Below are 26,679 nucleotides of genomic sequence, written 5' to 3'. Positions count from 1 at the left end.
GTAAATGCGCTGTATTATAGTCGACAGCTCGTGTGGCAGGGAGCACGCGAATTAAAGGGGTGGCGCTGCCTAAATCAGTGCATTGTTAATGATGCCCCAAAATAGGCAGTTAAAAAAATTAATTTAAAAAAATCTATGGGGTATTTTGAGCTGAAACTTCACAGACACATTCAGGAGACACCTTAGACTTATATTACATCTTGTGAAAAAGCATTCTTGGGCACCTTTAAAGACATTTGATTCATCACATACACTCCCGTCCAAAAGTGTGGGGTCAGTAACATTTTTTTTTTATGAAAGCAATGAATACTTTCATTCAGCAAGGATCCATTAAATTGATTAAGATGAGTAACAGTAAAAACATTTACATTGTTACTAAAATATTTCATTTAAAATAAATGTTCTTTTGAACATTATATTCGTCAAGGAATCCTGAAAAAATATGGTTTTCACAAAAATATGAAGCTGTTTTCAGTGTTGACACAATAAAGACTGCTTTTTGAGCAGCAAATCAGCATATTAGAATGACTTCTGAAGGATTATGTGACACTGAAGACTGGAGTAATGATGTTGAAAATTTAAATTAAGAAATAATTTAAATAGACAACGGTAATTTTCAATTGTAATAATATTTCTCAATATTACTGTTTTTTACTGTAATATTGAATACATAAATGCAGCATAAGAGACTTCTTTCAAAAACATTCAAATAATCTTACCAATCTCCAACTTTTGAATGGTAGTGTATGGTTGAGAAATAAATCTCCTTTTGTTAATTCTTGACAACATCAGAACCAGAATAAATGCATTCAAAAGCAAAAAGAAAGATCACAAATTCCATATACATTCAATGTCCAATGTCTGCCAAGACATCATTAATGTAAAAAGGCAATTACAGCGAGGCTTTCTGTGAAACATCAAATCAGATTTTTTGTTTTCCAAAATTAAACACTGGAGAGTGAAACTGGAAGGTTTCACTTTGGTTTATTTAAATAGCTGTGGATAAATAGCTGAAGTGGTTTCTTTATGCGCTGCTTGAACTAGAGTTCGCCATGAGTGTGGCGTCTGCTGAATGTAGTGCTGAATTTATTCTGACAGCCAACCATACATCATGCATGTCTGATGAGAATCATGGTGGTCAATGTTACTGAAAGAGAGTCAGGATGGACATACAGAGAGATTTTGAATCATAATCTCATCAGATACCTTAAGTTCCTTCTCCAGACGGTCCACCTCTGCTCCTAAGGTATCAATAATGTTCTCCCCGTGCTTCAGCATAAAGTTCTCCAGCTCCTCTGGTGTCTTCACCTGCTGAATTTCCTGCAGGCCAAACATACACGTTTATAAAGCACATATAATTGTACAACTGATATGTAGGGCTCACAAAAAATGGATTCTTCAGCAAAAACTACCATCAATTGTTAAAAGCGCTGATAGTTTAATAACTTCTATGCAACCATAGATAGACCTCAAACAAACACTAATCATGTCAGATGATCTGCATCAGATCAGAAGCCTCGTCTCTCAGCACGTACGTTGAGAATCTGGTCAATGTCTTGCTTCTCTAGGTAGGAGCGTGTCACCACCCGCCCATCAAAGTCCACCTCCGCCTTGAAGCGTACTTTGCTCAGCCCCAAATCTGTGGCTTTGACATCATGAATCGCCCTGGAGACAAAATGACCCACAGTGAGGACATAAAATCTAATTTCATCAAAGCAAAAACGTACACTGAAGTAAATCTGTCCAAGCAAGCTTATATTTGAGAATGTGATGCTTGCCCGAATCTGAAAAGAATTTGAAGCGGGCTTCCTCTGCCTCCATTTTTTAAATGGAATATTGCAGTGTTCATTATTAGTGATTTATTCGTGCACATCATTGTTTTTAAATTAAATTCATGTGCCCTTTAATCAAAATAACTTCCCCATTCACATGCAGTGACATCTCTGTTCTTCTCTGATGACGTGTTGAAGGCGGGTCAACCCGTCACTCACGTGAGATCACAGCAATAGCAAACCACAACCATCCAATCAATTCCCGATTGACAAAAATCAAGTCCCACCCTACTTTTTTTCTTGTTCGAGAAGCCATTTCATATTCAAGAAAAGACTATCACAGCTTCCATTTCATGCCGACTTTAATGTACTGCTTTGATCTGTAAGATGGCAGCTTGTTTGCTGATTAAGCTCTTCTGCAGACTGCGGGTACACATAGAGGACACATGTACTGGAGAGAGGACTGACCTGACAGCAGGATCGTTTTCTAATAACTCTGTGAGCTTCTGCACATGCTCGGCCTGGATGGAGCGGCCCAGCAGAGCCTCTGTGTTAGTGTAAATGAGGAACGCAGACACTGTTCCTAACAGGGTGCCCACGCCCAGAGAACCGAGACTGTCATAGTAGGGGTTACCTATGTAGAGGGAGAAAGAGAGAGGATCAATGCAGAAGAAATGCAAGTTATAATGAAACAGTGGCAAACATGGCCATGAGCTGCATTACAAGTCATATACTATCCATCAGAAAATAGTATGCGAGAAAAATATTAGTAAAACCCAAATAAAAGGGGTGGATGATATACTGTCAAATTAAAGGGATAGTTCACCAAAAAATGAAAAATTTGTGTCAAGTTGTTCCAAATCTGTATGAGATTTTTTCTTCTGTTGAACACAAAATAAGATATTTTGAACAATGTTGACAGCACCCATTGACTTCCATAGTAGGAAAAAAATACTTTGGAAGTCAATGGGTGCCGGCAACTGTCTAGTTACCAAAATTTTTTTTTTAAATATCTTCTTTTGTGTTCAACAGAAGAAAGAAACTTGTACAGGTTTGGAGCAACATGAGGGTGAGTAAATGATGACAAAATGTTCATTTTTGGGTGAACTATCCCTTTAATATAGCATCTACCATGAATAAGATATTACCCACAAAATTATGGAAAAGTTGGAATTTGTTAAGACATTTTAAAACGGTGTATAAACAGCAATAGCAGAATTTTACAATTATGATCTTAAAAGGTTAAGTAATAATGAATCATTTGACTAGATGCTAACATTGACACATTTTGTAGCATCAGCAGTGAAGCACATTCTTTAATGTGCAGAAGTACACTACCATTCAAAAGTTTGGGGTCAGTAATTCTTTTTTTGTTATCGTTTAAAAGAAACTGATACTTTTATTCAGCACGGACACATTAAATTAATCAAAAGTGACAGTAAAAAGACATTTATAATGTTACCAAAGATTTCTATTCAAATAAATGCTGTTCTTTTGAACTTTCTATTCATCAAAGAATCCTAAAAAAAAAAAAAAAAAAATGGTTTCCAAAAAATATTAAGCAGTAAAACATAGTATGATAATAAGAAATATTTCTTGAGCAGCAAATCAGCATATTAGAATGATTTCTGAAGGATCATGTGACACTGAAGACAGGAGTAATGATGCTGAAAATTCAGCTTTGCACCACAGGAATAAATTACATCTTAAAATATATTACAATATAAAAATTAAACAAAATTGTTTTAAATTTAATGAAATTTCACAATTTAAATAAATATTGACTATGCATTCATAAGGCTCTATAAGGCTATAAATTGCAAAAAAGAGAAGAAATCATCTATGGTGCAGTAGTCTTTAATAGCACAACAGAGACCTCTAGTGGTAGAAACAAAAGTGCTATTTTTCTTTTTAGGCTCTGCTATGTAAAATAACACTGCTGTTATTTCATGGTTGATTACACTTCAATAACATACAACTGTAGTAAAGCATCAGATAATAAACTGAGCTGAAACTGCCATCAGGGCTGTTCTCAAGCATGAAAGGAGGTTACTGAATAGAGCATTTTCCAGATCTTTAGACAAATTTCCCACAAAGCCATGAAAACTACAGGGCAAGAGGAACTAGCTTCTGGGCAGCCGTAGATGTTGACTTTGTGATAACACAGTGGTGCGTAGAGAGAGAGAGGTGGATTTACAAAGCTTAAAAAAACATCAACTGTTTGTACAAGGTTATAAAGCTCAATCCCATATGCTTATTAAACTTGACCCTGTGGGTCAAGACCATAGAAAGATGCAAAGAATGACAGTTAGCATGAAACGGGGGGTCAGGTACGATGACGCTTTTCTGACATCAAAAGTATTGAATTTATTTTTACCTGTAAGAGATGTAAGTCCCATACATCCAGCTGCCAGCATCACTCCGAGTACAGCAGCAGCGTCCTCCAACAGGACCACGTTAGTGCTGGGGTCACGACTTTGCATCACTGTCGTCCGCAAACAAACAAGAACTATCAAACTGATCATCTCCAAATGATGCCAAAACTATAAATAACATCAAAGGCTAATAGAATAGTTAACCAAAGGTACATACCGTACTCATAAAAGGACACGCCTTGTTTACGTGCACTCTTCTTAATCTCATTAATGGCCACTAATAGTGTAGCTTTATGGGAAATCAGCAGATAGGTGATATTAGTGATATTGTCAAACTTTTGTGAATGCTAATAAAATTATGCAAGAAGAAACCACATCTCACCTCCTTCAGATACCAGAGACCCTGCTAAAATACAGTATGCCTACAAAAGACAAAATAAATAAATAAATAAAATAAAATAAACAGCTATATACACTACTGTTCAAAAGTTTGAGGTCAGTACAATTCCATTTTAACACATTAAAATGAAAGCAACATTAAATCATTTATAATGTTAAAAAGATTTCTATTTTAAATAAATGCTGTTCTTTTTAATTTGCTATTCATCAAAGAAACCTGAAAATAAATGCATCAGGGTTTCCACAAAATATAAGGCAGCATAACTGATAAATGTTTCTTGAGCAGCAAACCAGCATGTTAAAGTGATTTCTGAAGGATCATGTGACACTGAAGACAGGAGTAATGACTGCTGAAAATTCAGTTTTGTCATCAAAGGAATAAATGACATTTTAAAATAGAGAGAGTTATTTTCTAATAATAAAAAATGTTAATCATGTTTTTGATCAGATAAATGCAGCCATAAAAGGATCTTACAGACACCAACTTTTCGAACAGTAGTGCATCATCAAATATTTAATAAAATTTTGCACATCTACAAGTTCTAACTGAACGCTACTAACCCAGAGCAGTGATTCCATTTGCTGAGGGTGCAGGAGTCCCATAATGCCATGATACCAGGACAAGCCAGCACCCATCATGAAGATGCCCACTCCGCTGATGAGAGAAGCGATGTAACGCATGTTGGAGAAGCCGTACCTTTAATAAGAAAGGACAGTAGGCTTAGACATGACCAGTGGATATGGAGTTCAAAATGGAGGGATCGGTCTGTGCAAGTTGTACTTACGGATGGATGGCATCTGGGTTCCGGGCAGACTGACTGATGCCTAGTGCAAGAAGAGCCTGTGAGAGAGAGTATAAGAGATTAATTTAAACTAAAGAAAGGGGCATGTATATATGCAATTTATATCTAATTTATTTCTAAATCATACATCATTAGGCTTGTCACAATAACTATTTTTTGCTGGGCGATATATTGTCCCAGAAATAATTGCGATAAACAATATTAGTGTCATTATAAGACCATTTTATGCCACTGAATATATAACCGTAACATTATAGCATAATAATGTAGGTAGGCCTACACACTTTTAAATTACAATGAACTTTTCAATTCCAGTATCTAAATATTCTAAAGAATTAAGTGTCAAATATTTAAATATCCTAAATAATGAACCTTTGCTAACAAAAAGTGCAAAGTAACAAGTAGAAACTAAAACACTTGCAAATGAACAAAAGACACTTATATGGTGATTTTCCATCTACAGATTTTTCCGACCTTCTTTTCTCCGTAAAGTAAAGGTGCACATTATTGCTCAAAAACAATACGAACATCTGCTGCAAAAGACGCGAACACAGTGGTCAAACATGTCTATCTAGTGCATGTTTACATAGAAAAACAATGAAAAATCAGTGCAGTGGAATGCAAAACAAAGCCACCAAAAAAAGAGGACATGTCCATATATCAGGCGATAAGTCTATATATTGATTATTGCAACAGGCCTATACTTCATCCTTTGTAGGCTGAATCCCAAATGACACACTTCTATGCACTTTTGGTCTTGTGGACTTACAATGGCGGCAGTGTGCGCGTGTCCGTTAAAGGATTAGTCCACTTTTAAATACACTTTTCCTGATAAATTTACTCACCCCCATCTCATCCAAGATATTCATGTCTTTCTTCCGTCAGTCGAAAAGAAATGAAGGTTTTTGAGGAAAAGATTCCAGGATTATTCTCCTTACAGTGGATTTCAATGGCTACCAACAGGTTGAAGGTCAAAATTACAGTTTCAGTGCAGCTTCAAGGGCTTTAAATGATACCAGATGAGTAATAAGGGTCTTATCTAGCGAATCGATTGGTCATTTTCGAAAAAAAATACAACAGTTTATGCTTTATAAACAAAATATTGCCTTGAACGTACTTTCCGCTTCCGCATTCTTCATAACGGTCACGCTGAATGTCCTACGCCTTCCCTATTCAAGTTACAGAAAAAAACGAAACTGGCGCCGCGTTCGTTCCGTAAGTAGAATAGGGAAGGCGTAGAACATTCAGCGTAAGCGTTATGAAGAATGCGGAAGCGGAAAGTACGTTCAGTGCAATATTTTGTTTATAAAGCATAAACGGTTGTATTTTTTTCGAAAATGACCGATCGATTTACTAGATAAGACCCTTATTACTCATCTGGCTGAAACTGTAATTTTGACCTTCAATCTGTTGGTAGCCACTGAAATCCACTGTAAGGAGAAAAATCCTGGAATGTTTTCCTCAAAAACCTTCATTTCTTTTCGACTGACGAAAGAAAGACATGAACATCTTGGATGACATGGGGGTGAGTAAATTTATCAGGAAAAGTGCATTTAAAAGTGGACTAATCCTTTAAGTCCACGAGACCGTAGGGTGTCCCATTCAACATTTTAGGTTTCAGAAGTGTTCCCGCGAGCGCCCCCTTGGCGTCCACTATGCACTCTCGATGTGCACTTCAGCTGAGCCCGCAAGTCTGCAAGCTACGCAGAGGACTTTACCCGGCAGTCAAAGCAGCATTACATCACAAAAGTGCGGACTACGAGGAAGAGGAGGGTTTAGGCATGTCATGGAGGTCAAAGGTGATAAGACGAACCACCTCACCTGATTGCAGGTATCAGCCAGCGAGTGGATGGCTTCTGAAAACATACTGGCAGATCCCGTATAAACCCACGCCAACAGCTTAAAGAAAAAGTTCAGGCCATTTCTGCAATTACAAAAGTGAAATTAGACATTTATATCCACTTGATTCAAATATATGTTTATGTTTATATATCCCATGTATCCGTTTCCACAAAAATATTAAGCAGCACAGCTGTCTTCAATGTTGATAATAATAATAAATGTTTCTTGAGCACCAAATCAGCATATTAAAATGATTTCTAAAGCAACATGTGAGACTGAAGACTGGAGTAATGATGCTGAAAATTCAATTTTATCATCACAGTAATAAATTACATTTTTAAAATATATTAAAGTCAAAAACAGTTCTTCACAATATTACTATTTTTGCTGTATTTTGATCAAAAATGTTTCACATCACTTTTCCTTTTAATTACACTTTTTAATCATTTAGGAATTGAGGATACTAACTGCTGCAGTTGATCAAAAGCCTTGGTCTTTTAAAAGATCAAGTAGTGTATACATGAATAAATGGCATTACAATGTTCACAGAAAACACTAAAAATGGCCTAATGTAACTGATTCACCAAGCAACACATATTTTGACTTGTATAAATGTACTAGACTAGATTTGGTTGTTGGAAAGACAACAGTCAAATGAAGACAGAGTGGGTCAAATCACATGTGAGAGCACATGCCATATAACTCAATATCTTTAATCTAATAGATATTGAGCATGGGGTCAGCTTCTTCTTTAGACATAGAACTCATTCATTTTCTGTTTCAAGACTGACTGGCCCTTATATTGACAGTGATGTAACACAAACTTAAGGCTTACATGCATATAGCTACCATCACCACTTTTCCCGGTCCTTCTAGAAATGTTGCTCTCTTCCTAGACCGAGGCTATAGGAGACACACACAATATATCAAAAACACAGTTAGCTGAAGGCACAATGTACACACACCATATTCTCTGCTGAGATGAAATAAGAGCAGCATGACCATACAAGACAAGACAAATACGAAAAAGCACCAAGAAAGGGACAGAAGATCATGAGGACTGGTTATGCCCAGGAATTGGTAACAAAACAAAAATTACAGTGACAGGTTTGAACTTGTTCTTACCTTTGTGTTTCCCCAGAAGTCTTTGTATTCCTTCAACAGCTGCTGATTTCTAAATGTGCCTTGAAAGAGAAATACAAATAGTTATTTAGTCAGCAGATGACATGAAAACAGCAGAATGCAGATCATGAAGTAAATGAGGAGGGAATGACATACTTTCTTGGTACTCCTTTTCCACCGCTTTCCTGAGATTCCTCTCTCGAGTGAGTGCCTCTTGACTTCCCCATACATCCAGCGCTCTAAATAAGAACACCAAAAACATGCTCATTTAGATTTAGACTTGTACCTGATGCCTAAAAGTATATAAATTACCAGTAAAAAGCTGGGGGTCAGTACGATTTGCTCATCAAGGCTGCAATTATTTGATCAAAAATACGGTAAAAACAGTAATATTATGAATTATTATAACAATTTAAAATAAATGTCTTCTATTTTAATATATTTATTAAATATATTTTAATATATTAACATATTTTAACATCATTACTCAAGTCTTTAGTGTCACATTATCCTTCAGAAATCATTAATATGCTGAAAACGTTTCTTTGAAAACATTTTTCTTTGAAGAATAGAAAGTTCAAAAGAACAGCATTTATTTGAAATATAAAGATTATAAATGTCTTTACTGTCTTTGCTGAATAAAAGTATTAATATCTTAAAAATCTTACTGACCCCAAATTTTTGAATGGTAGTGTAAGATAATTGTACAAACTTTGCCTCCACATCTGATCGCAGGAAGACGGTAAATGCTTCTGTATCATCATGGGGACTACGTCGACGGATTTTCCTAAGCTGCTCAAGGTCACTTTGAACACACAAACAAAAAAACTGCATAGAATCACATGTAAACATGGTGGAAAGGCAGAAAACGGCATTATTACAAAGTAAACTACAAAAGCTCCACTTCCTAAAGGTACCTGGGTTTGAGGCAGAACTCGTTCATAGCTCTAACTGCGGTGATGAAATTATTCTGGGTGTATTTGACGCCATATTCCCTTTTTTTCAGGACAGCCCGTACTGAAAAAAAATAATACAGTGATAGTTAAAATAAATAGAATCATGACATACTGTACATTCTAAATGGGTTTTCTGTGCATGAAACAAGACTGCACTACCTTTCACTTGAATACTCTCTGCTTTCGTCAGACCTTGAGGTTTGGATTCTCAAATACAAAAAGAAAAAATAACTGAATAAAAAATATTAACAATAGAATAATCATAATTACCACACCTATCTTATACTCACTTACCAGAGCTAACTTTAGCACCTAAAAGGGCAAAGACAATAGCAAATAAATTAGCAGAGGTCAAACACATACACACACACACAGTATATACAAATAAAAACATTTTACAATATTTATGTACTCAAAGAGCACTAAAACATAAGAAAACAAATGGTTTATAGAAATGTTCTATAATTTTAGACATCATTCAAATGCCAATGAACAAACATAAGACAATGCAGAGTCACTGTGAGTTCATTACCAGCTATTTTTGCAGAGGGCTGTGCAGCTTGTGTGTTCTCAGTGGGTTTTGGCTCTACAGGGCCTGCTGGAGATCCGTCTTTACCACCGCTTGATGTGGAACAGTTCTGGACCTGTGTCCACGTTAAGGAAGTGACTCTGGAATCAGGGAAGCTAAACCAGAGTTTGTGAACCCCCTCTCCACTTTGCCAACCTATTGAGAATCAGAGTTATGTAATCAGAATAATTTCTGGATCTAGTCAAGAATGATTGCATCTAATTGAAACTACTCATGTTGAAATGACAAGATATGAAAGACTTAAATTAAAGGATTAGTTCACTTTCAAATTAAATTTTCCTGATAATTTACTCACCCCCATGTCATCCAAGATGTTTATGTCCTTCTCTCTTCAGTTGAAAAGAAATTAAGTTTTTTGATGAAAACATTCCAGGATTTTTCTCCATATAGTGGACTTCAATGGCCTCCAAATGGTTGAAGGTCAAAATTACAGTTTCATTGCAGCTTCAAAACGTTCTACACGATCCCAGACAAGGAATAAGGGTCTTATCTAGAGCAACCATCGCTCATTTTCTAAAAAAGATTAAAAATTATATATGTTTTAACCATAAATGCTCATCTTGTAGCTCTAGCTCTCTTCTTCTCTATTAGAATTCCGGCAGTGTAGACACTGCTAAGTGTATTACTGCCCTCCTCAGGTCAAAGTTTGAACTAATTGTTATATACTTGCACTAGCATATTGTGACAATTTAGTTCAAACTTTGACCTGAGGAGGGCAGTAATACACTTAGCAGTGTCTACACTGCCGGAATTCTAATAGAGAAGAAGAGAGCTAGTTCAAGATGAGCATTTATGGTTAAAATGAATAAAATTGTAATTTTTTTTTTTTAGAAAACGAGCAATGGTTTCTCTAGATAAGACCCTTATTCCTCGTCTGGAATAGCGTAGAACGTTTTGAAACTGCAATGAAACTGTAATTTTGACCTTCAACCGTTTGAAGGCCATTGAAGTCCACTATATGGAGAAAAATCCTGGAATGTTTTCATCAAAAACCTTAATTTCTTTTCGACTGAAGAAAGAAAGACATGAACATCTTGGATGACATGGGGGTGAGTAAATTATCAGGAAATTTTAATTTGAAAGTGAACTAATTCTTTAATGTTAACAAAATACATGCAAATCACAACACTGCATGATGCTCTTACCAAAACATGGCTTTGCTATTTTGAATGGTCTCGGAGACAGAGGGGCTCGGTGTTGCAGGTAGACCCGGCAGAGGACTTTCCATGGTCTATAGGCCAGGCAGGGGAACATCCTCTCTGTGGCAAGTCCTGGAGACACACACTGAATCCTGCTGGACATTTACATTATATTATGTTAGTAAATTAAGGTCCCTGAAGAATGTGTGTACAACAATGAAGCATGTAAATTGGAAAAAAAGAGAGGAAAAAAAAAGGTTGGGCACTGGTCTACAAACTGATTAAGTTAATAAGAGCAACATGATCATGTGAACAACCACATGACATTTATCAGATCTCTATGCACAAAACGCCACACATTACACTGGATTTTAAAATAACATGCTGAAATGAATGTTGTCCACAATCATAGTGACAGTTAGATCTATCTCAAATCTTAAACGCCAATCAGCTAAATGGGACAGAGGAATCCTAGAGAACTTCTCCTAACGGTTACATAAAAAACCTTTTCAATTCACTAAAAGTCAACGTTATGACATTATTTAAAACCAGTTTCGACAGTATAAACACTTACATGCTTTATTAGATCAGCATAAGCTTAGAATTACCACCCACTGATCAGTAAGTTACCCGGTTAGATATCCCGTCACTCCGTCACTGAGCCAAACAGCAGATGTCTAAACGTGCTACTACTTTAATTTCTATCAGATTAAGTGAAGACTGCCGCTCAGTAAACAACATACACTGCTAACTGAATCGGACAGCAGCCGGTGTCTTTCAGTTAGCCTAGCCTGACAGCTACAGCTTAGCAAGATGCTACAGTTGATGGGGTGTTTATATACATATTACACACAGAAGCGGAAATAAATAACACTCCGTAGGCATACTTTACCTTTATGAAGCTCAGTCCATTATTTATAAATGGTATTCGGCTAACTCAATGCAGTCCATAACGATCAGTATCAACATAACACTGAGAGCAGTGAAGACGGAGAACTCGCGAGATCACGGGTGATTGAACGAGAGAGCGATATCTTTCCACTGTGTCTGCAGTATCGCAGAGCGGTCTCCTAGTGGAGCAGCCCTTCATTGGAGCAGTGCTGTCAAGAAATTTGTTCTATCTTTGTTTTCAAAACTGTTCTTAACTTAAAGTTTTATATATATATATATATGATTTAAAGAAGGCCTAAGTTTTTTTATATATATATATATATATATATATATATATATATATATATATATATATTTAAAACTTAGGCCTTCGTGTTCATTTCTTTACAAAACCATTTTTTATATTGAACAAGCTTAGCTACCAACAGAGACTATGTTATTTTTTTTGACTGTTTTTTTAATTATGTTATTTTAAAACCTGACAAGTTAAGAACATATATATATATATATATGTGTATGTTAGTGTATATGTCCTGGCTATACACTTACAAATAAATTTAACTCGTACATTTTGGATATATTTATTAAAAACAGGTGAGCTTACAAAATAATAGCTTACAAAATAATAAATAAAATACTATTAAATTACAACAAAGACTTCTATCTTAAATATACATAGTAGTAGAATATACAAAGATAAATAAAATAATTTTTTTCAACGTGTTTGGAAGATGTTAAAAAAGCAACAAAAACATTGATCTCAATTATTTTTTCTCAGTCCCATTCAGAAAAGTTCTCAAGCTCATGAAGCCACTGCTTCTCCACCTTCACAAAGAGAGATAACAAAACAATTAAGATATGCACAGTATAGGCTGCACATCTTCTGTGATTGAGTTCAGGGCTACAAATCAGATTGAATAAGCGGCATACAGTATTTATAATAATTTTAGAGTTATCCACCTGTTCATTATTTAGTTTAGCCAGGCTCAACGCTGAGGGTATGTCTGCGATCATTCCAGTTTGCTGACTTTGAGGAAGCTGTATAGGGGACAGAGAACTTCTCTGGATGTTTGCTGCCTCAAAGGTACTCTTCACGAAGGGGTCTGAATACTCAGAGAATGGCTCTGAGCATTGCTTCTTCTCCGGGATAAAGCTGAAGGATTCAAGGTCATGGTGAATCCTCTTAGAAGACAGTTCTGGCAGATTTTCAAATGCCGAAAAAAAGGTTAATCAACATCTTTCAAAATATAACAAATCATCTCAACCAACTCTATTAATGATTTTTGTGGTGCTTTAAAATCAGTAGCTCCCAAAAGACATGAAATGAGAAAAATTACGATTGCAAATACCCATGTATCATAAGAGTACTAGGAGGAATTATTGTATAAAGACTATTAAACTCATTCATTAAAACGTACCTTTCTCCCAGCTGTCAAAACTACTTTGTTCAGTGCTTACAGCCTCCTCCACCTTGTGAGGAGATGAAAATCACAAACATTCATAAAGAAGGCAAAATTATGAATGCAGAAATGAAATAATATGAAACAAGGTTTGCAAAAGCACCATTTCATTGTTACACGTGCGCTTTGGAGCAAAGCGCCCATCCACAACGCTTTGAAGCGACTGTTGAAGAGATACATGTAACTCACAGGAGCTCTTGACCTAAAACAAACCCCATTTATACAACTTTCACAAGCAAAAAAAGCACTGTTCTTAAGAATAAGAAGTGAAATTACATAAAATAGGGTGCTCTGGAAAACCAGTATAAATTATAGCCATATATTATACCCTCATGCTATCAAAACAGGCTCTTCGAAACTCTCCACTGCTGCTGCTGGCAATTATACTGTTCACTGAGCTCAAGACGATGGATATGGCAGAATCCAACTTCTGCCTGGCCTGAAGTACACACAGAAAAGATATAAGATTTAGTCGTGTTTAAACAATGACTAATGACTATAGTGTCACAATGTACAACACTGTTCAAAAGTTTAAGGTCTGTAAGATTTGTAAGATGAAAGTCTCTTATGCTCACCAAGGCTGCATGAAAAAGGAATTTTTTTTTTTTAATTGAAAAATGCGGTAAAAACTGTAATATTGTGAAAACTGTAATTCCTGTGATGACAAAGCTGATCATTCAATGTCATATGATTCTTCAGAATTCATTCTAATATGCTGATTTGCTGCTCAAAAAACATTTCTTATTCAATGTTGAAAACTACTGCTACTTTTTATTTTTGTGTAAACAGTGGTACATTTTTTCAAGATTCTTTGATGAACAGGAAATTCAAGTTCAACATTTAAAACTTGTAACAAATGTAACATTATAAATGTTTTTATGTCACCTTTGACCAATTGAATGTGTCCTTGCTGAATAACAGTATTAATTTCTTTAAAAAAATATCACTGACCTAAACTTTTGAACAGTAGTGTAAGTACATTAACAGACAAATCTTACAGCATGTCTTTGCTGGAATCCTTTCAGAGTTTTTATCATGGTAGACTGTAGAGTCGCCCTCACTTGATCTCCGTTGTACCAAAAAACTGCATCCAAGTGTCTCTCGAAAAGTTCCTCACTGCCTGACAAATTTAAAAGCAGAACTTCAGCAGAAAATATTAAGATCTTAAGATGTCTATGTGATAGGGCAGGCAAATGAAACTCACTTATAAAGTCAGGGATCTGGGAGCGGAAGAGGTCAGAGTACTGAGTGAAAATGAAGACAGTCAGAGTCTGTTCTACAGCATCACTACATCTTGTTTCCTGACTGTAGTCGGTTTCAACAGAGAATTCTACATCAGAACACAGACAGCCTATAAAGAGAAAAGCCAGAATTAAATAATCTATACACATGCTAGATACCTGTCTAAACTAGCCTCAAAGCCAGTGGTGATTTGTAGCAGTGTCCTTTATGCTTTGCAGCAAAGCTACCATCCATAAAATTACAACGCAGTGAGTGAACTGGCTCTCAGTTTCACCAATTTCTCTCCATTTAGTCCTGTCATTTACCCTGGATGTTTTGTGCTTCCATACAACAGACTTTAGAAAGGCCGAGATCTGCCCAGGAGAGTGAAGAAGCCAAACTCTGTAGGAAACTCATCTGTGTTTGTTGCATTAGAGGCATGCCACATGGACTGTACACTAGCATGTAAGATAAACGTAAAGGAAAACAAAATCTCTTCTGTTCATTAATATAAATAATGTATCAGAATCACCAAAAAAGACTGATCATATTTGTAAGGCAAGTAGCCTAAAATCATATGCATGCTCTTAAATTTTAATAACAGTTATTATATGACCATTACGAAGGATATCCGTATGCATGAGAGATGAATGGGCCAGTTGGAATACTGATCCATACAGGGTGCAAGTGTTGCCATGGTAACCATGCTCATTTCCCCACACAGTCCAGCCTCTATTATGTCAGTGGGGAGCACACAATTCATTGTGTCTCCCAATACTGGGTGCATTTGTGGACAGGATGGGAAACGTTGCACAGAAAATGGATTCCTTCAAAATAAAATTAAAGAAGAATATGTGGAAAAAAAATGCAAGAAAAGATGTATTCAGGATGTTAAAACCAAATGGCCAGTCTGGTGTGTTGATTCTGCTTGAAAGTAAGTTGTTCTATGTAATACAAATTTGCAGCAACTGACTGTCCGTATGCAGCAATGTCCATAGAAATGCTGTGATCCATCACTGAAACTTTACTTCCTGTCTCTCCACTATAAAAGAACAAATTAAGACTATTACACACAAAATGTTTTTAATAATAATAATAATAATAAAGAGAAGGTTTAATGAGTAGACCTGTGAGACATCAATACAGAGATGAGTAAAAGCAACAAAAGCATAAAAACAAGCTTTGGGGTTTTATCATTATTATTTGTGGTCAGTAAGATTTTTTTTATATTGTTTTTGAAAAAAGTCTCTTATTTGGCTTGATCAAAATTACAGTAAACAGTAATATTGTTTAAAAGAAGTGTTTTCTATAATATAATATATTTGAATTTATTCCTGTGATGCAAAACTGAATTTCCAACATCATTACGCCAGTCTTCAGTGTCACATGATTCTTCAGAAATCAATCTAATATGCTGATTTGGTGCTTAGAAACGTTTTATTATTGTTATCAATGTTGAAAATGCTTGTACTGCTTAATATTTTTTGTGGAAAACGTAATACTTTGAAATGTTTTGTAATGGCTTTAATGTTTTAATCAATTTAATGTATCCTTGCTTAGTAAAAGTTAGAAAAAATTTACTGACCAGAAACTTTTGAACAGTAGTGTATATATTTATTTAGATAACCTGAACATTTGCTTGTGTGTAGTTGAATCTGTCCTAATCTCAAAGATGATTTCCACCTAAAACAGGTAAAAATGGTAGAACAAGATCTTCACTGGAGAAAGAATAATGGTTTTACTCATGATTAATTAAAAATTCTAACTATGCAACAGTATTATCACACATATACACATCATAACTCACCTTAAAGGTGAACGTTTTAATTTATTTCAGTGTATTTGTGGAAAATGATTAATCTTGTTGGAATAGTTTGAAATAGGCAGATATCAAACCTGCGCATGAACCAGACTGAGTCTGTGCAGAAATGTTTGGATCTTCGCCTGTTCTTCCTCCACTGACTGACTAGTAGCCTTTCCAATATTTTAAAATGAAGATAAAGCAAATAATTAATATGTGACTACCTGTATACATGCCTGATATAAAAAAATAAATATGTAGAGCACAACTGTAGTATGAGACTTAAAGACAAATTAATTTTGCCATATACAATTTTAGATTATTCAGTCAGGAGGCACTTACGTGAAAAGAATAGGTAAAAAATAAAGACCCAAAATTGTCAGTAAACATCTGAAGCTCCTCCTGATGAACACACTCACAGGGTGGGACCTGTGAAGAAAGTCTTTCCATAGCCTCTGAAAAAGGAAAACAGAAAAAACTTAAGAAAGAACCAGCGTGAATCTAAACAAGTACACTTTTCAGTGTATAGGCTAGTACACACTCACCCTTCAAAGCAGACTCAGAAACTTTACTACACCAAGCACCAGCAGCAGATACTGTAAATGACAACAGTCGTCACGATTAATGAAACATTAATTGAAGTAATAAGACAGTATGACTTTAGTTTGTTAGTTTTTTTTTACCAGTTAAAATCGCCGGAGATTCACAGAGCGCCCTCGTGACGACCAACAGACCTCCTGACCGTTTACACTCGCGATGAACTAAAGTCAATAAACACCTCAAAACCTGCAGAAAATTAAAATTAAACCAGTCATACGCCCAACACACATTCACTTATTAGCCGCAAAACACACAGACAGCTAAACGAAACGTACCACAAATTAATAAAATACATTTCCAGCAAAACAAACAAAACTCGTTAGCGATTTTTAAAAAATCTCACGTCAAATCTACCTGTCGTAATTTGCAGTACATTTTCAATCCCCAGCAAACGTTGATCTGAAAGGCCCTCAGAAAAGCAAGTTGCGGTGTCCATCCGCTCCACTAGATGGCGCTAAAGCCTGCTGAACGAGCGCTCTGTCACCGTGTCACGCACTTTTTAGTGCTTCCCACCTTTGGATTTCTGTTTGTTGTTACCAGTTTCAGTGAGTGAAATATATCAGATTAATCCATCCGTTTAAGTTTTAATTGTGCAGGATGAGCGCACAGCAGATGATGAAAGTGTTCGTCACGAGACGCATTCCTCAGGAGGGCATGAAAATACTCCAAAAAGCCGGCATGTACGACATTTTATATGATTTAGTAGTATGCATGCAAATTTTGCTTGTCTAAAATGTCAGAGATTCTCTCCGTGGAGAGTTAATGAGATGATGTACTGTAGCTTGTGCCAAAACTATGTTGGCCACGGTGTTGTCCTCGAGGATGCCGTGAGGCATACAACTATTTGCTTTCACTCCTGCATTTAAAGTTTGCGCCAGTGACCCTAGCATGCTTACAGTCTAAAAGTAAAATGTCACACACTGTTTCGTCACGAGCCTTATTGCACACGGTGATATTTTACAATGTAGCAGCAGCACAACATAATTTAAATGAAACAACTTGCACAATCTTGTGTAAATATATGAGCAGTTTTCGTTGAATCTAATGTCTCTGTTGTTCCCCGATATGTGCAGGTGTAATTTGTCAGTGTGGGACTCTGATGAGCCTGTGCCCCGGGCAGAGCTTCTGAAGGGGGTGGCAGGTGCTCATGGGATTCTCTGTTTACTCTCAGACAAAATTGATACTGAGGTCTTGGATGCAGCTGGTAAGGCAAAACTCTGAGTAAGCTGTAGGTGAAAATACTGACTAGGTAACATTGATAACTCACACATTAAATATTCTCAGGACCAAACTTGAAAGTGATCAGCACTCTCTCTGTTGGATTTGACCACCTTGCTATAGATGAGATAAAGAAACGGTGAGTTTGTTTTTGTAAGCCCAGAAAGTGACAAAATAGACAGTTGATCGATTATGATTGATCATAATAAAGATGTTCATACAATTTAAACACATATACTCTCTTTCTCCTTCCCAGAGGGATAAGAGTAGGCTACACTCCTGATGTTTTGACAGATGCTACTGCTGAGCTGACAGTGGCTCTGCTCTTGGCCACTGCCCGACGTCTTCCCGAGGGTGTAGAAGAAGTGAAAAAGTAAGTCAGACACCTTTTCTGCTACATCATATGACATATATCACAGCTTGGTTGGGAACAGATAAAAATGTTCAACATAATCTTAGAGCCAACATTAAAATGGAAGTTGCGATTCTTTTCTTCTCTATTGTGACGTCCAGGGGTTGGACAATGAAACTGAAACACCTTGTTTTAAAGGATTAGTTCACCTCAAATTAAATTTTCCTGATAATTTACTCACCCTCATGTCATCCAAGATGTTTATGTCCTTCTCTCTTCAGTTGAAAAGAAATTAAGGTTTTTGATGAAAACATTCCAGGATTTTTCTCCATATAGTGGACTTCAATGGCCTCCAAATGGTGGAACGTCAAAATTACAGTTTCATTGCAGCTTCAAAGCCTTCTACACAATCCCAGATGAGGAAAAAGAAAAACCATTGCTCATTTTCTAAAAGAAATAAAAAATTATATACATTTAACCATAAATGCACATCTTGAACTAGCTCTCTTCTTCTTCTTCTCTATTAGAATTCCAGCAGTGTAGACACTGCTAAGTGTATTACTGCCCTCCACAGGTCAAAGTTTGAACTAAATGTTATATACTTGCACTAGCATATTGTATATGACAATTTAGTTCAGACTTTGACCTGTGGAGGGCAGTAATATACTTAGCAGTGTCTACACTGCCAGAATTCTAATAAAGAAGAAGAAGAAGAAGAAGAGAGTTAGTTCAAGATGAGCATTTATGGTTAAAACGTATATAATTTTACATTTTTTTTAGAAAATGTGCGATGGTTTCTCTAGATAAGACCCTTATTCCTCATCTGGGATCGTGTAGAACGCTTTAAAGCTGCAATGAAACTGTAATTTTGACCTTCAGCCATTTGGAGGCCATTGAAGTCCACTATATGGAGAAAAATCCTGGAATGTTTTCATCAAAAAACTTAATTTCTTTTCGACTGAAGAAAGAAAGACAAGAACATCTTGGATGACATGGGGGTGAGTAAATTATCAGGAAATTTTAATTTGAAAGTGAACTAATCCTTTAAATCACAATAATTTATTAGTATGGTGTAGGGCTACCTTTTGCGGCCAATACCATGTAAATTCATCTTGGGAATGACAGATACAAATCCTTGACAGTGGCCGGGGGATTTTGAGTCATTCCTCTTCCATAACAGTGGCCAGGTCACTATGTGATGCTGGTGGAGGAAAACGTTTTCTGACTTGCTCCTCCAAAATACCCCAGAGTGGCTCAAAAATATTTAGATCTGGTGACGGACTGTGCAGGCCATGGTAAATGTTCAACTTCACTTATATATTCATCAAACCATTCTGTCACAAGTCTTGTTGTGTGTATTGGTGCATTGATACAAGGCACCCCCCTTCAGGGTACAATGTTTAAAAGATTGGGTGCACATGGTTCTCCAGAATGGCTTAATAGTCATGTGCAGTGACGTGCCCATCAAGCACAGTAGGAAATGCCATGATATTGCAGCCCAAACCATCACTGTTCCATCCCCATACTTCATTCAGGGTGTTCAGCCTCTTTGAGGCCACACCGTAACTCCCACGGATGTGGGAAAGACTGTGAAAATGGACTCATCAGAGAACAATACATGTTTCACATTGTCCACAGCTCACTGTTGGCAGCAATGAAAAGGACATTTGGCATTGGCATGAATGACCAAATGTTTGGCTAAAGCAGTGGAGCTCCTGATGGACAATTTTTGTGAAAACATTAGTCTCGAGGTGCACGTTTTAATTCTGCAATGAGTTGGGCAGCTGTGGTTTTATGTTTTTTTTTTGGTACAATCCAGGTCAGTACCTGGACATCCCTTTCAGACAGCTTACTCTTGCGTCGACAGTTACTCCTGTTGGATGTGATTGATCCTTCATAATGGAATGCCGACATTACCCTGGATACCATAGCTCTCGATACACCACAAAGACTTGCTGTCCTGGTCACAGATGAGCCAGTGAGACATGCACCCACAATTTATCCTCTGATATGTCTCCCATTATGTTGTGTGAATTGCAGTATTTTATGTACAGCTGTGCGATTGCTCTGCTAATTCAACCGTCACACTCTGCTCTTACTGATAGAATGTAAAATCAGTGAAGATCAGTGGCCACTAGGCCGTGCATATATTAAGTGTGAAAACCCCAACACTATATTGGCCAGTGTTTCTGTTTCATTGTCCAACCCCTGTATATCACAGTGAAATGGTTTCTCAAACAAGAAAAAATGTAGAGCAGGACTTGATTTTGTCCATCAGGAATTGACTGGATCGTTGTGGGTTTTACCAATATTTAATTTTTTTATTAATTCTATTATTTAATAATAATATTTTCCCCATCTCAGTGGCGGCTGGAGTACATGGAAGCCTCTGTGGCTGTGTGGTTATGGTCTTTCGGGCAGCACTGTTGGGGTGATTGGATTGGGCCGCATAGGTACAGTATGAAGGATTCATTTTACCTCTCTTCAGTATCATAAACTACCAATGCATCTACTCTGTTACATACACCATCTGTTGTTTTACTTCAGTGACAAATTCAGTGACATTTATAGTGTAAACAAGCCACAACACAGATAACCTTGTTATCATATGTAGTGTAATCTCTCAGGATAATTGAAGACGTCGGCCAATTTATGTTGTTAAAAAAAATGAAGGTGAATGCTTTAAAACCTGTTTTATCTGACAATATCATTCTAGAGAGAATTACATTTTCACAAATGAATAGCATTCTGACTATTGTGTCTGACAGATTTTCTGTTTAAACTGCGATTTGTAGGTTTGGCCATTGCAAGGCGACTGAAGCCGTTTGGTGTGAAGAGACTGCTGTACACAGGCAGACAACCCAAACCTCAGGCCCAAGAGGTTGATGGGGAATATGGTAGGAAAAGAAAACAAATTGCTTTATGCCCCTCTACATATGATTTAAGATTATGTAGAAGGGATATGACGATTGTATCATGGCCTCTTGTCTCATCTTAACCTCTATCTCTTTCTCAGTGCCATTAGACACTCTGTTGAGTGAGTGTGATTTTGTGGTGGTGTCCTGTTCTTTGACTCCTGACACTCAGGGCCTTTGTGACAAAACCTTCTTTAGCAAGATGAAGAAAACATCAATCTTTATCAACACCAGCAGGTATACCTCACCTTTGAAACTTGTTTCTTTATTGTTATAGCTGAATTGCCATTATGTATTTTACAGGGCATTATATTTCTTGTTTACTGTCTCTTCTTTTTTTTTTTTAAACTAATCCAATGTCTATTTGATTGCTGTAACAAATTAACAAAAGACTGAAAAATTCTGTATTCACCCTTCTCTAGAGGGGCAGTTGTGAATCAAGAGGACTTGTTTGAAGCCCTCAGCAGTGGTCAGATTGCAGCAGCGGGGCTTGACGTCACAACCCCTGAACCTCTGCCCACTGACCACCCACTGCTGACCCTTAAAAACTGTGGTGAGCTTTAAATCTCACTAGTACTCTTGTACATTGTGAAGCCATCTCATAGTAGAAAAAAAAAACCTTGTCTAACTTGGCTTTATTTTTGTCTTACAGTGGTCCTCCCTCACATTGGCAGCGCCACCTACTCCACGCGTGGTGTCATGAGTGCACTCACTGCAAACAACTTGCTGGCAGGCCTGACGGGCTCTGAAATGCCTAGTGAGCTGAAACTGTAGTGCTCTAACTTGTGCCTTATTCAAATAGAAAATGTCAGTACTGTAAAATCTAACAATTAAATGCACTAAAACTATATGTGATTAGAAGGAATAATACATGTATTAGAATTACCTTACTTGGATAATATCCATTAAAACTGGAACACCACATGTAATATTTCACATTTGAAGTCATTCAACACTCAAATGCCATTTTACACTGCAAGTTGTTGATTAAAGACATTGATTGATGTATGAATTATATGGTGCTTAAGTAATAATAACAGATTTATTGAAACTCCTCCTGTATTTGGCATCTCATGGAGAAGCACATTTGGTTAAGTAGGTGTCACATTTTTTAAACATCAGGATTTGAATACCAGGTGAATGCCATACATTGATTTCATGGAAAATGTAAATTTTTTTATAATGCATGTTGAGTTCTTACCCTCTTAATACATTTTAAATGAATCTAAATGTACCACCGGGATTTTACTATAATTTAAATGAAAGTAAATGTTATAAATCTCTGCTTTGTGGTTCAAGTTTCAACAACTGTCAATGGGATTAACTGATGCAAGATTTATTGCTTAGACCTTTGTGACCATGACATGACATTCTGGTAGACATCTCGTTTACCATAGTTCTCAAATGTGATTATACTTCATCTGTTCTCATCCATTCAATTGCAACCAGTAAAAAAAATAAAATAATAAATGACATGAAGTTACAGCATCTCTTCATTAACTGCCGTTGTAAGTGACTTTGTGCAGCATCGTCGAGGTTCTGCATGCTCATCTGTACAGGGAATGTTTCTGTCCATGGTGAAGTTTCATATGCTGTCAAGCTTCTTCAAAACATAGGGTGCTGAAAAACAGAAAAGTGGTTTATTAACATAAACCTTTTGACGTTAAGAGATGTTGCTCTGCTTGACTCAGGGTTCAATAAATTGTACACTGCCTATAATAAACTTCAAAGGTGACCTCTAATATTCATATCCATAGAGACCCTGTTAAATTTGTAGGATGCTGAATAGATCATCAATCAGAACGTCTCGAGAAACTCGGTAAAAAGAAACGGACTCAATTTCAGTTTTATAACGATCTCACGTGCACATTTGATCTAACCAAATACAAGCACGAAGCGCCTTGATACTCACTGACTCGCAGAAGCGCAACATAAATCAGAAAGTTGCGAACAGACGTCATAACATCCTCGCGCATTTTTTTCTTCATCTCCTCCGGGTCCATCTTCGGCCCAAGACCCTCGATTTTAAACATCTTAAAGCTGGAATAAAAGATTATATGTGCCTCAAATGATCCCTCTGAGCCACATTCAATCCAAGAGGCATGCGAAAAGGGAAATACGTCACATCGGATCTCCTGCTAGGACCCTCGCTATTAGCCAACTACGTTGTGCCCGATAGTAAATCGGGTACTGTCACAATCAATACATGATTAAAAACACTTCGTTCCTTTTATAATAACATTTCATAGTATTTCAAGGTGAATATATAATGAGACGTTTTTTTAAAAATCAAAGAAAAAGCATTTAAAATTTGCAATTTAAATCAGGCAAAAATAAAAGAAGACTCCTTGTCACGGCTCATTGTTTTGATTTTTGGTGCGCGCTTGTTGTGAATCGCCAATCTGTGTAATGAAAGACAAACTAATGACTTTATTTATTTTGTGTTGTTTTTAATTTTTTTTCATATAACGTTAGACACTGCCACATATATCCTGGCATTTATTTAGTGTCCTGTGTGGCACCGAATGCTTTAAAGGCACTTAGACTGCATGTAATATAGACTACATACTAAAAGTCCACATAACTGTATTTAGAGAATCATGGACCCCAATGCACTACTGTCCAGTAATGTTTGTCAGACACATATGAAATGGGTTAATGGATTTACTGAGATGTCGCCCATCTGTTTACCCAGTAAACGTAAACGAAATGATGTGAATAATGTAAATGGAAACGAAGAAGAGGGTCCAAAGGGTTTTCCCTCCAAAGAGAGCTTGAGGAAGCGTAAGTATGCAGGACTCAATCCTTAACTGTAGAGTTTAATGCAAAACCAGATTTTGAACTTAGGTCTCCAAGTTTTAAAAATAATTAAGTCATCACTGTATTAATTTAAAATAATTGAATTAAATGACTTAATACAAAAGGACAACTAGCTGTATCTGTATATAGACTATTCTGTACAATACATACACATTTTATCTTCTACAACTGCTAATATATACACTAAGTTTTTTCAACCTAAACCTGCATTAATCTGGTGTTTAGCAGTTCCAATAGGCTTATTGGTGGATAGATCCTGTTAGAATTTAATTATCCTGATATAGGATTTACTATATTGAATGCATTTGTATTAGGAAAAATTCTAAGTGTACATTTAATCGTACTTACACTGCCCTCCAAAAGTTTGGAAACGCCCTAGACAAGTGGGGTTTTGGACAATATTGTCATGAATCCTTTATAATTTGTGATAATTTTGCACTGATAAGGGACAACACAAACTATGGAAACATATTTTATTATATAAACAGTTTATACATAGAAAAAAACTTAAATTTTCGATTCATCAAAATATCCACCATTAGCAGCTATCTGACCTAAACTGGGTTCTTATTGGTTCATTGTATTCTAAACTTAATTGGCAATCAATTGCTAAAGCTATTAAGGTGTGCTGACCCAAAAATCTTTTACAAACCTGGGCCAAGTTTAAACCAGTAACCAGGCATCACAGCTGGCAAAGGGGCATGTCTGACTTTGACATGTATATATTGCCATTATTATGTAATCAAAATGAAAATTATTATTGCTCGTCTTCAATGATAATGTCAAGTTACTGTAATGTAATTGCTCCAAAAAAATGATAAGGATTTATGCTGATATTGTCCAAAACAACACTTTGCCAGGGGTGTTTCCACACTTTTGGAGGGCAGTGTATAATGCTTTTGACTCTTGTGTGTCGTCTTCCCTTTAGGTGGTTTTGTCTTGATTGATGGCCAGAGAGGTGTTTACTACTCCGAGAGCTGGGAGCCCAATGGAAGCACTTTATACCTTCCTGTAAATGGCACTTTGTTAGCTAACATTGAAAAATATGACCAGATCAGCTTTGAGCAGGGATGCTTCTGCATTGGCAATGCAGCTGGTGGATTTCAACAGAAAGTCCAAGGTAGGCCTCATTAGTATGTTTGAATAATATGATCCTTTAAATTAGTAGTTCATGTTCATTTCAAATCTGCATTGCCTGTGGGCATGTAAACGGGTAATTACAGTTACTAATAAGCGAACCTGTTTTGCTCATGTAGGTCAAGCGATCCATTGCTGGCGATATAGTGAACGTGAGCGAAAGCTTTTCATTGCACTGTCTTACTTGTTCACAAACTTGCAAGTGAGTTTAATGTTAAAAAATATTTTAAAAATATATCCATGCACTAAGGTATGGTGGTTTTTGTCTTCTCATCATCAAACTCTGTATTTTCCCTCCCTATCCTGTAGGTGTTCCAGGACGTTGTCAGTGCTCTTGATTGTCTCTGAGGATTCTGGGTACACAGAGTTGGCCTGTGTTATCTAAACTAAAAAGCACAGACAAATCCTATGTTATTTAGAACAACCTAGATATTTCTCTTCCTTGTTACAATGTCTTTTTAACATGATTTTACATATAGTGATATCAATTGAAATATGTGCCTTTATGACAGTATATTTTTGTTCTGTTCTGTTCTGTTCGCTGTTCTTGTATCATTGTCAACAGTAAAAGATATCAGTCATGTTTGATATCTAACAAAGCACATTAAGTTAGTTTTGCAACATCATTGTTTCACTAATATGAATACTGATTTGTTTTTCATGATAAACAGTTATAAGCGATCCTGCAGCCTCAGTTATTGCTGTGAACCAAAGCATGACATGAAAATGTGACACTTGTAAAGCTTCTGATTTTGTGCACAGTATTTGTACTCTAAGAATGTTTGTACTGCTATAGTACATTGCTGTTGTATGTGTTTTAGTTTTGGTGACTTCTTATATTTTTTACAATAAAAAGTAGGACTAAGAAATAGAAATCTGTTCAAATCTATCCAATGTTACAAAATTGAATTGAAATTGGAAAGGGGAAGGGGCTACTGTCATTTCCCCCTTACTCTCAGTATCACTTGCTCTTGTTGAGGTTTGCTCAAGTATAGAGGTTTAGAGGCTGTTCACACTCCCCCTCCTCTATCCTTCTCAGCGGGTAGCTTTCCATAGATCATTCATTACGCAGATCCTGTGTGAGTCAGAGGCTTGCTGTCAGACTGGAGAAATAAGATTGAGTAGAGAAACCGTTTATTTGTGTTTCATGACTTTTCATGAGGTGAATGAGTTAATGCGATATCTTATGTAAGTTAGAGTATAAGCTATTATTCTTGTTTGTAAAAGAAATAGCTGCAGGCTTCATTACTCATATTGCCATTTAAAA

At 36.4% G+C, this 26,679-nt stretch overlaps 4 protein-coding genes across 4 annotated transcripts in view; 2 read left to right on the top strand and 2 right to left on the bottom strand.

Moving 5' to 3' along the window:
* Positions 1 to 17,466, bottom strand: part of slc30a9 (solute carrier family 30 member 9) — a 19,769-nt gene extending 2,303 nt beyond the window's left edge. The window contains exons 1-34 of the mRNA XM_048175594.1: positions 17,325 to 17,466; positions 17,054 to 17,156; positions 16,916 to 16,966; positions 16,713 to 16,825; positions 16,466 to 16,543; positions 16,197 to 16,252; positions 15,543 to 15,611; positions 15,201 to 15,396; positions 14,896 to 15,034; positions 14,553 to 14,699; positions 14,347 to 14,468; positions 13,677 to 13,787; positions 13,452 to 13,550; positions 13,307 to 13,358; positions 12,849 to 13,102; positions 12,703 to 12,713; positions 11,004 to 11,149; positions 9,802 to 9,993; positions 9,564 to 9,581; positions 9,429 to 9,476; positions 9,231 to 9,330; positions 9,026 to 9,118; positions 8,470 to 8,552; positions 8,317 to 8,375; positions 8,027 to 8,094; positions 7,171 to 7,273; positions 5,332 to 5,387; positions 5,108 to 5,243; positions 4,530 to 4,569; positions 4,365 to 4,436; positions 4,150 to 4,257; positions 2,241 to 2,406; positions 1,536 to 1,665; positions 1,207 to 1,320 (exon numbers count right to left, since the gene is read on the bottom strand). Coding sequence (XP_048031551.1) covers positions 1,207 to 1,320; positions 1,536 to 1,665; positions 2,241 to 2,406; positions 4,150 to 4,257; positions 4,365 to 4,436; positions 4,530 to 4,569; positions 5,108 to 5,243; positions 5,332 to 5,387; positions 7,171 to 7,273; positions 8,027 to 8,094; positions 8,317 to 8,375; positions 8,470 to 8,552; positions 9,026 to 9,118; positions 9,231 to 9,330; positions 9,429 to 9,476; positions 9,564 to 9,581; positions 9,802 to 9,993; positions 11,004 to 11,149; positions 12,703 to 12,713; positions 12,849 to 13,102; positions 13,307 to 13,358; positions 13,452 to 13,550; positions 13,677 to 13,787; positions 14,347 to 14,468; positions 14,553 to 14,699; positions 14,896 to 15,034; positions 15,201 to 15,396; positions 15,543 to 15,611; positions 16,197 to 16,252; positions 16,466 to 16,543; positions 16,713 to 16,825; positions 16,916 to 16,966; positions 17,054 to 17,156; positions 17,325 to 17,345 — 3,354 coding nt within the window. The 5' untranslated portion in view covers positions 17,346 to 17,466. The remainder of the gene's footprint in view (positions 1 to 1,206; positions 1,321 to 1,535; positions 1,666 to 2,240; positions 2,407 to 4,149; positions 4,258 to 4,364; positions 4,437 to 4,529; positions 4,570 to 5,107; positions 5,244 to 5,331; positions 5,388 to 7,170; positions 7,274 to 8,026; positions 8,095 to 8,316; positions 8,376 to 8,469; positions 8,553 to 9,025; positions 9,119 to 9,230; positions 9,331 to 9,428; positions 9,477 to 9,563; positions 9,582 to 9,801; positions 9,994 to 11,003; positions 11,150 to 12,702; positions 12,714 to 12,848; positions 13,103 to 13,306; positions 13,359 to 13,451; positions 13,551 to 13,676; positions 13,788 to 14,346; positions 14,469 to 14,552; positions 14,700 to 14,895; positions 15,035 to 15,200; positions 15,397 to 15,542; positions 15,612 to 16,196; positions 16,253 to 16,465; positions 16,544 to 16,712; positions 16,826 to 16,915; positions 16,967 to 17,053; positions 17,157 to 17,324) is intronic.
* A 42-nt stretch (positions 17,467 to 17,508) lies between these two features.
* Positions 17,509 to 22,934, top strand: grhpra (glyoxylate reductase/hydroxypyruvate reductase a). The gene is made up of 9 exons (XM_048175748.1): positions 17,509 to 17,650; positions 18,044 to 18,174; positions 18,255 to 18,327; positions 18,445 to 18,561; positions 20,905 to 20,993; positions 21,336 to 21,437; positions 21,557 to 21,692; positions 21,878 to 22,008; positions 22,108 to 22,934. The coding sequence occupies exons 1-9, from the start codon at positions 17,568 to 17,570 to the stop codon at positions 22,227 to 22,229; spliced, it is 984 nt and encodes a 327-aa protein (XP_048031705.1). The 5' UTR covers positions 17,509 to 17,567; the 3' UTR covers positions 22,230 to 22,934.
* Positions 22,771 to 23,590, bottom strand: tomm5 (translocase of outer mitochondrial membrane 5 homolog (yeast)). Its single transcript, XM_048175750.1, has 2 exons — positions 23,368 to 23,590; positions 22,771 to 23,075 (listed from the first exon to the last, which is right to left on the bottom strand). The coding sequence occupies exons 1-2, from the start codon at positions 23,486 to 23,488 to the stop codon at positions 23,041 to 23,043; spliced, it is 156 nt and encodes a 51-aa protein (XP_048031707.1). The 5' UTR covers positions 23,489 to 23,590; the 3' UTR covers positions 22,771 to 23,040.
* Positions 23,591 to 23,801: 211 nt separating this feature from the next.
* On the top strand, positions 23,802 to 26,287 carry si:dkey-109l4.3 (uncharacterized protein LOC559137 homolog). Its single transcript, XM_048175749.1, has 4 exons — positions 23,802 to 24,239; positions 25,204 to 25,395; positions 25,532 to 25,614; positions 25,722 to 26,287. Exons 1-4 carry the CDS (start codon positions 24,056 to 24,058, stop codon positions 25,758 to 25,760), a joined length of 498 nt encoding a protein of 165 aa, XP_048031706.1. The 5' UTR covers positions 23,802 to 24,055; the 3' UTR covers positions 25,761 to 26,287.
* Positions 26,288 to 26,679: the final 392 nt, after the last annotated feature.

This window comes from Megalobrama amblycephala, linkage group LG23 (assembly GCF_018812025.1).
Source record: "Megalobrama amblycephala isolate DHTTF-2021 linkage group LG23, ASM1881202v1, whole genome shotgun sequence".
Classification (NCBI taxonomy): Eukaryota; Metazoa; Chordata; class Actinopteri; order Cypriniformes; family Xenocyprididae; genus Megalobrama; species Megalobrama amblycephala.
This window is presented reverse-complemented; position numbering and strand designations above follow the sequence as displayed.